The sequence below is a fragment of the Candida albicans genome, chromosome R (assembly GCF_000182965.3).
Source record: "Candida albicans SC5314 chromosome R, complete sequence".
NCBI classification, from domain to species: domain Eukaryota; kingdom Fungi; phylum Ascomycota; class Pichiomycetes; order Serinales; family Debaryomycetaceae; genus Candida; species Candida albicans.
In genome coordinates, this window is record NC_032096.1 from 756,474 (window position 1) to 764,182 (window position 7,709).

Sequence of the window (7,709 nt, forward strand, 5' to 3'; positions counted from 1 at the left end):
AAATATCTCCTGTTATTGCATCTTTGCAAGTTATCTAGATATCTTTCATTTAAGTGCTGAAGTGTCTTTCAGTATAATGGTCGTGCCTCGCTGTCATGTCAAATAGGAATTTGAACTCCATAGTAAAATAGTCTCAAAATAGTTCGAAAAAATAAAAAAAAAAAGCACCTGACACTAAAGTCCTCGGAATTCAAAACATTAGATACACAAGACTATTATATTTGTTTATGTGTACTGATTTCCTATAGTATAAACTGAATTAAAGACCATGTCTTCCGTTAGAAAAATAGCTGCATATTTGGAGAGAAAGGAGGATTTATCCCAAGAATATAACAGTTTGAAAGAAGTGTTTAAAGATGAACCAGATTATGAAGGATTGGCAAATGTGTTCGAAATTTTGAAGTTTTTAGATCAATTGATCTATGAGTATCATGTCCATAAATCTTACCTTCAATGCACTAAGGGGCCAATTAATGATTTTGAGCGAAAATTATTGGCCGAAATGGAAAAAACTATTAAACAGTTGGAGGACGATGTTAGTTTACCATATTTAATAGAAAATGCTCAGAATTTGGCGTTGATTAGAAGAGAGCTATTTGAAAATGCACATGAAGGAGGACGACTAATTCATGCTTACGAATTACAAAATCCATCTTCTAAGATGATGATTAGATCAAGTCAACCACTGCGTCCATTCACCACTTTACTGGATCAGTTACATTCCAGCAAACTGACCCCATCTCACTCTAAGTCTCCTTTACAATTGTCTAGTAATGTACTGGAACACCATGCGTTGATACAAAGTCCCAAGGAGATGCGGAACTTGGCTAGAGCCATGACATGGTCCAAACGATGCACTGACATTGTTTTCGAAGCAGGAAAACTCGACGCAAATCTAACACAAAAGTATCAGTACATCAGTTCACATATTGAAGACGAATTTGGATATCAATTTTGCAGAGACTTTAGTCGTTATTTGTATCTACATTATATTGAAGGCGACGCTGCAAAGTTTCGAGAAGATTTTGACAAAGCGTATATCAAATATCTTGATTTCAGTACACAAAAAGTAAGCGAATTGATAGAAAAAGATCTCAAAATAAACAGAAAGGTCTGTAGATATGGAATCTGGTTACGTGAGATATTTCAAAGAACTTACGGTAAAATAACGGAGCCACCCGAAAACTTTTTGTATACAGATCACTAAATATTATTGTACTATATATCAAATATAAACTTGTAAGGGATGAATTTATCTTTTCCCGCTCATCAATTGAGTTAACAATTGCGAACTAGATGAAGGTAAAGGTGCTCCAGTATTTGACATATCTGAGGAAGCGGCAACATCTTTTCCAGCAAACAAGCCAGGTGGAGGTGGAGTTGAGGTGTTTACTCTATCAGAAGTTTTTAATATATTCAATTGATGTGGCTGATTTTGTTGCTGTTGAAGTTGTCGCTGCTGCTGTTGTTGCTGGAGCTGTTGTTGGTGTTGCAATTGAAGTAGCAAGAGCTGTTGTTGAGCTTGCTTTTGTTGCTCGTCATTTTTGTTTTGTTGTAATTGAGCAACCTGTAATGCTGGTGTCTGTTGTTGCTGTTGTTGTTGTTGCTGCTGCTGTTGACGTTGTAATATTGCTTGTTGTTGGGTGATTGGATGGTTTTGATATGCTAGATGGTAGTTCTTTAATGGTCTCAAAAGAAACTTCTCAATTACTTGACGTGCTATGACCTTTTCTTCTTCAAGCTGAGTATCATTCAGGAAATTACCTTTAAATGAGAATAAAGGTAATATTTTCCCGTTGTCGAAACCCTTGAAGCGTACATTTCTTATATCTTCTAAACCTCGCAATTGTTCAGTCGTTGTTTCGACGAACTTGAACACTGAGTTATCGCCCGCATCTAATTCGTCAGGGACTAAGGTGTTGTTAGATTTCGTAGTCTTTGAACGGGGCTTGGTTTCCTTCTTCTGTTGTTGCTTTTGATCACGAACAATCTCACCTAATGTAGGGAAAGCAGCTGAATTCGCTAATGGAATGTTATTATTGACAGAAGGCGAATTGCTTCCAGATGTAGTTCCAGCTGCTGCCCAATGAGCCGTGGATGGTAAATGTTCCTTATGGGCTTCGTGGTGATCATCATCAGAACCAGCCTGGTTAGATTGGCTATTATTACTGGATTCTTCACCAAAAGAGGTTGTATGGCTTCTTGCTGTCATTCCCATCTTGATACCTTGTTGTGTTGATAAATCTTTACGGGTATATGAATCGGCTTCTTCTCCAGGTTCATGTAAGAACATACAATTTGGATTTGGACATGGTTGGCCTCTTAAATACGATGAACAATATTTAGTAGTACCATGAGCAGCACGCAAAACTCTGCCATCACATAACGATCCATCCAATTCGGTAATACATCTCAAGGCATCCTCTTTTCTGGTGAAAGTCACATACACTACCAATCCCGGATTCTGGTGATGATGAGTTGATGTTTGCGTTGTTGGAGTTTTCTTATTGATGACAATCTTGGAAATTTTACCATATTGTCCAAAATATTTGTCTGATCTTAAAACTGAATGTAAATCATCAGGATTACAAGGTGGATTCAATCCAGTGACATAAACTAGATTTTTTTGAACTACTCTCAAACCTGCCAAGTGCTTCTTATTGACCATCTCCATTTCTTTCTTTTCCTTTTCTTTCTGTTTCTTTTCACGGTCACGCTTTTCCTTTTTCAATTGCATCAATTTGTACTCTTCAGCACTTACTGTCTTATATTCCACACTCTCATCGTCGTAAAGTCTTCTACACCCCGGACACCTTCCATTCAATTCCGGATTTTGTCTAATGTTGTTATAACAGAATTGACAAATTTGATATCCACAAGGGCAAGGTTTGAAATTTTTGTCGGATATATCCATTTCCTCAACACATAATGGGCTATAGATAATTATATATGTTAGTATACACTTGAACCAATAACTCACAATGAATTAACTGTGCTTTATTATGTTAAACATACCAGTATTCTTCTTCATCATCACTGATGAAAGTATCGTCGGCTTGAATCATGATTAGTTAAATTTGTGTAGCTGTATAAATGTAATTAGTTATAATTGATAGATTTGCCTTCTGAAAACACCAAATATCTAAAAATTAAAAAACGATTTCAATATATACAAGAATCGCAGGAAAAAAAAATTCTCAACATGTAGTCGTGTGTGGTTCAACATTAGGTAACCAGTAGTGAAAAAAAAAGCATTATAATCATCCATCTTTTTACTATAGAAATCTTTAACAATCCAAGCATTCCATAAACTTGACTTCTTACTTCTAGGAACATGTCATTTTTTGTTGAATTATGGGAATCTGTTTTTACGCCAGGTACTACTCCTGCATTGATTACAGCCACACATGCCTCGTTCATATTGTTAATAATATCCTTATTGGTATTAATATTCCTTACAAAATCAATACATTTTATTAATTTATTAGTCATAGCGGTGTTATTGTATGCGTCAGTATTTTGGTTCATTAATGAATTGCAGCAAGTGAAGTTACAAAGCAATAACGAACTCTCCCAAAAAGAACTTGAAAAGGAAAGTGAATCGGAGAAATTGTCTGCTAATGCTACTGAATCCTCCCAAACCACTGCAACCTCAGAAGATATCAAACTTAGAAAGAGAAAGGTATAAATCCAAGTCTACTTTGTAGTTTGTTCATAGGTCTTTCCAAATGTACATTAGATTTACATTCTGCTGAAAGTGCACTCGAACAAATAAAAACACACACATCACCATTAGTTAACCAAATCCCTTTGTATCACACACTCTTGCGATGAGCTTTCGAGATGCGTTTCAAAAATACATAGACCACCCTGAACGACACGACATTGTTCTCTTCCACGACCAAAACGTGATTATAATCAAAGACATGTTCCCCAAGTCGACCAGACACTTGCTAGTCATTCCCCGAAACCGCCAGGTGACGAAAAACCATCCGTTAGATGCATTCTGCACTGATTATCCAGAATTCACAGGACACGAGCTCTACAATATGGTGCTGGGGTATGTTGAGAAGGCAAAGGATCTTATTATTGACGAGTTGTTCCGCTACTCCAACGTGAATGACAAGTCGCAGCTACTGGAGTTCAGAAACACGTTCATTAAAGCGGGGGTCCACAGCATTCCTTCCTTGAACAACCTACATGTCCATGTCATCACTCAAGACTTCCATTCTCCGAGAATGAGGAATAAGAAACATTACAATTCATTTACCACAAAGTTTTTTGTACCTTTTGAGGAGTTGAATCCTGAGTTGAACGAGAGCTACTGTCGTCGCACCTCCCAACCTTTCTCAGAAACAGAACTGTCACAGAGCAGCAATAGCGACCGCAATTCCAGCACACAATACATTGTCCACGAACGCTCTACGCAAGTAATGGAGAAGCTCATCAAAACAACCCCTTTCAAATGCACATCGTGCTCTAAAACATTTGGTAACCTGATGGTCAAACTAAAGGCTCATTTACATGAGGAGTACACGAAGAAATATGCAAGTTTCATCGTTCCCAACATTTTAATCCCTAATGGGGTTTGTGCACCATGCACTAAATAGAACAATAGAGGTTGTTTTTTTGGGGGGGAAATCAGATTGGATGTTTTAGACAATTTAAAAAAGCCAAAAAAGTGAAAAAGAAGTCAAACGTTTGAGCTTTAGAATTATGAACCTTAGATTTAGTTGTTTCTAGATAGTAGACTTTCTTGAGTAAGGTAGAAGGGCGTTTCTATTGGCAAATGTCAGCCGTCCCAAGTACAAGTGGTTAGTATAGTGTAAGTGCCTTCTCTCGGAATAGTAGAATACAAACAAAAAGTTTTCGACAATGCGTTCTCCACACTCACCCCACTCTTTAGTCTACTAATGTTCTTGGAGAATGTTTTTTTTGGGCAAAAGTGGCGTCTGATTGATAGCCCAAAATAATTTCCTCCAATGAGAACTATCACCTTATCCGCTAAATTGGACGAACGTAGGAAAAAAGAGAAAACACAAACGTATAAATTGCTCAGTTGCGGGTTTTGTGTTGTGTGGGGGATGGAGGGAAGACACAATAAAAATCTGAGCCTTGCTGGAACAACAATTTTCCGTAGCAAAAACCTGAAAAGAAAAATAATAAAAGAAAGATTTATTGCAATAAAACGATAGTTTGTAACCAAGCTGTCAACCTGTCACCCAGATATTCGTCATTATAGAAAAAGAAGTCTTCTCCTGTCAAAGTGATGAGGCAACCTGGTTTAGTTTGGCTAGAAAATTGCTACTCCACTCGCCTTAGTGGCTAATTTATCTATATTGTGCTTCTAGGTTGTCCTCCAATTTACAACACCAGCCAATTTTAGTCTCTTGTGCAGATACCATGTGTAAACAAAGAGAAAAATTTTTCTGTAGTTATTCCGAAGTGCCATGTAGACTATAATTGTCTAGACATCCTGTATTGCCCCATTTCCCGCTTTTTGCTCAAAGTAGCTCAAATGGAGAAACACAATCAGAACGCTATCAACACTGTGAGTTTCTGCAGATTGCTATAAATACCCATGATTTCCCTTCACGTTGGTTTTTTCTTTTTCACCACTTTTTGGAGTACTTTTTTGTTCAATCTTCAGATCTACAATAAACTATCTACCAATGCTGTCTGTTTCACTGGAAAATAATTCCGGTTTGTTTGGAACTGATGTATATGATGAGACCAAGGAAAACAAGCCCAAATATGAACACGAGGAAGGGTTGGAGTTTGGTTCAGACTTTGACTTTGACGGCGAGTTTGAAAAGTATGCCGCCATGGGTGCTGCTGAGAAGCAGTCGGGCGCTTGGATGACCAATTTCAAAAACTTAGAGTTCCCCCTTGGAGTATCCCCGTCGGTGTTGGTCCAGACGTTGGGTATATTTGCTGCATTCTGTGGTATTCTTTCTGGTGTCGACCAGTCGTTGATCTCGGGTGCCTCCATTGGTATGGACAAGTCCTTGCATTTTAACAGTCACGAAAACTCATTGGTATCGTCGCTCATGCCGTTGGGCGCAGTAGCTGGTTCTATTCTCCTCACGCCGTTGCAGAGGTTCGGGCGTAAGAAGGCGCTCATGGCCTCCTGTATCTTGTACACGTATGTATAATATGGCATGCATCATCACCAATGCATAACTGAACGACGTCATGATTGGAATTTTTTTTGTTTGTTTGTTTACTAACTTGTTATGATATAGTATTGGTGCAATTTTGTGTGCAGCCGCCCCCATTCCAAAAGAATTGGCTGATGGCACCTTCAACAACCATAGGTCCAGAGACGTCATGTATGCGGGAAGATTTATTTTGGGGATTGGTGTGGGTATCGAAGGTGGTGGTGTTGGTGTGTACATTAGTGAGTCTGTGCCCAGTAACAAGCGTGGGAGTCTTGTTTCGCTCTATCAACTCAGTATTGCTCTTGGAGAGGTTTTGGGGTACGCCATTGCTGCTATCTTCTACGAGGTGCACGGAGGGTGGCGTTTCATGGTGGGTTCGTCGTTGGTGTTTTCTACGATTGTGTTGATTGGTCTTTTCTTCTTGCCAGAGTCTCCGCGTTACTTGGTGTTCAAGGGGAAGTTTGGCGAAGCATTCAATGTGTTTGCTCGGTTGAGGGACTTGGGGGACAGACACAGCAAGATCGAGTTTGTGCAGATGGTCCAGGCTGCTGAGGCAGAAAGAGAGTTGCGTCTCACGCAGAACAAGAGCAAGGTGTGGTTTGAGTTGGTCACCATCCCCAGAAACCGCCGTGCCTTGGTGTATGGTATTGTGATGATCACCTTGGGTCAGTTGACGGGTATCAACGCTGTTATGTACTACTTGTCGACGTTGATGGGCAGAATCGGGTTCTCCACAAAGAACTCCGTGTTTATGTCCTTAGTTGGTGGCGGGTCGTTGCTTATTGGTACCATTCCAGCAATCTTGTACATGGACAAGTTTGGTCGTCGTGTGTGGGGGTACAACCTTGTTGGGTTCTTCGTTGGGTTGGTGTTGGTTGGTGTTGGATACTCGATTGACATTGAAACAAACTTGGCTGCTGCCGAAGGTGTCTATCTCACTGGTCTTATTTTGTACATGGGCTTTTTCGGGTCGTACGCCTGTTTGACATGGGTTGTGCCCGCCGAGTCGTTTTCGTTGGGGACCAGATCTCAAGGTATGACTATCTGTTCGGCATTGTTGTACTTGTGGGCGTTCACTGTCACATACAACTTCAACAGAATGAAGGTGGCCATGACATACACAGGGTTGACTATTGGGTTCTACGGTGGTATTGCGTTCCTCGGTTTCTTCTACCAGGTGTTGTTTATGCCAGAGACCAAGGGGAAGACTTTGGAAGAGATTGACGAGATATTCGAGAAGCCATCCAGACAGCTCATCAAGGAGAATCTTTCGGGGTTAAAGAGATTCTGGGGCCGTTGAAGGGGGGAGTGTTGATTTGATTACACGGATTGGGGCTGCTTTTTCTTTTTTATTCTCTCCCCCGGTTCTTTTGTATATGTCCGTATTCAGTTATATGTGTATTTGTATTATGTATGTTAATTAATTAGAAAGTGTATTTGGAATGATTTTACATGATTTGAATGCTTGCTACTCAACATTCTAATTTTCTGTAGTTGAGAAAGCAGTGCTCGACAAATTATTTAGTTATGAACAAAATAGTAGTTTTC

The 7,709-nt window shown here is 39.5% G+C and overlaps 5 protein-coding genes across 5 annotated transcripts; 4 read left to right on the top strand and 1 right to left on the bottom strand. All coding sequences in view use genetic code 12, as the record gives it.

The window, feature by feature from the left end:
• Positions 1-268: 268 nt before the first annotated feature.
• On the top strand, positions 269-1,207 carry CAALFM_CR03410WA (uncharacterized protein; the record flags this gene model as incomplete). The annotated part of the gene is made up of 1 exon (XM_708121.1): positions 269-1,207. The coding sequence occupies one exon, from the start codon at positions 269-271 to the stop codon at positions 1,205-1,207; it is 939 nt and encodes a 312-aa protein (XP_713214.1).
• Positions 1,208-1,252: 45 nt separating this feature from the next.
• Positions 1,253-3,065, bottom strand: NOT4 (CCR4-NOT core ubiquitin-protein ligase subunit; the record flags this gene model as incomplete). The annotated part of the gene is made up of 2 exons (XM_019475527.1): positions 1,253-2,933; positions 3,016-3,065. 2 exons carry the CDS (start codon positions 3,063-3,065, stop codon positions 1,253-1,255), a joined length of 1,731 nt encoding a protein of 576 aa, XP_019331072.1.
• Positions 3,066-3,334: 269 nt separating this feature from the next.
• Positions 3,335-3,688, top strand: CAALFM_CR03430WA (uncharacterized protein; the record flags this gene model as incomplete). Its single annotated transcript, XM_708118.1, has 1 exon — positions 3,335-3,688. One exon carries the CDS (start codon positions 3,335-3,337, stop codon positions 3,686-3,688), a length of 354 nt encoding a protein of 117 aa, XP_713211.1.
• A 142-nt stretch (positions 3,689-3,830) lies between these two features.
• Positions 3,831-4,610, top strand: CAALFM_CR03440WA (uncharacterized protein; the record flags this gene model as incomplete). Its single annotated transcript, XM_708116.2, has 1 exon — positions 3,831-4,610. The coding sequence occupies one exon, from the start codon at positions 3,831-3,833 to the stop codon at positions 4,608-4,610; it is 780 nt and encodes a 259-aa protein (XP_713209.2).
• Positions 4,611-5,672: 1,062 nt separating this feature from the next.
• On the top strand, positions 5,673-7,461 carry HXT5 (Hxt5p; the record flags this gene model as incomplete). Its single annotated transcript, XM_019475528.1, has 2 exons — positions 5,673-6,145; positions 6,246-7,461. 2 exons carry the CDS (start codon positions 5,673-5,675, stop codon positions 7,459-7,461), a joined length of 1,689 nt encoding a protein of 562 aa, XP_019331073.1.
• Between the last annotated feature and the right edge of the window lie 248 nt (positions 7,462-7,709).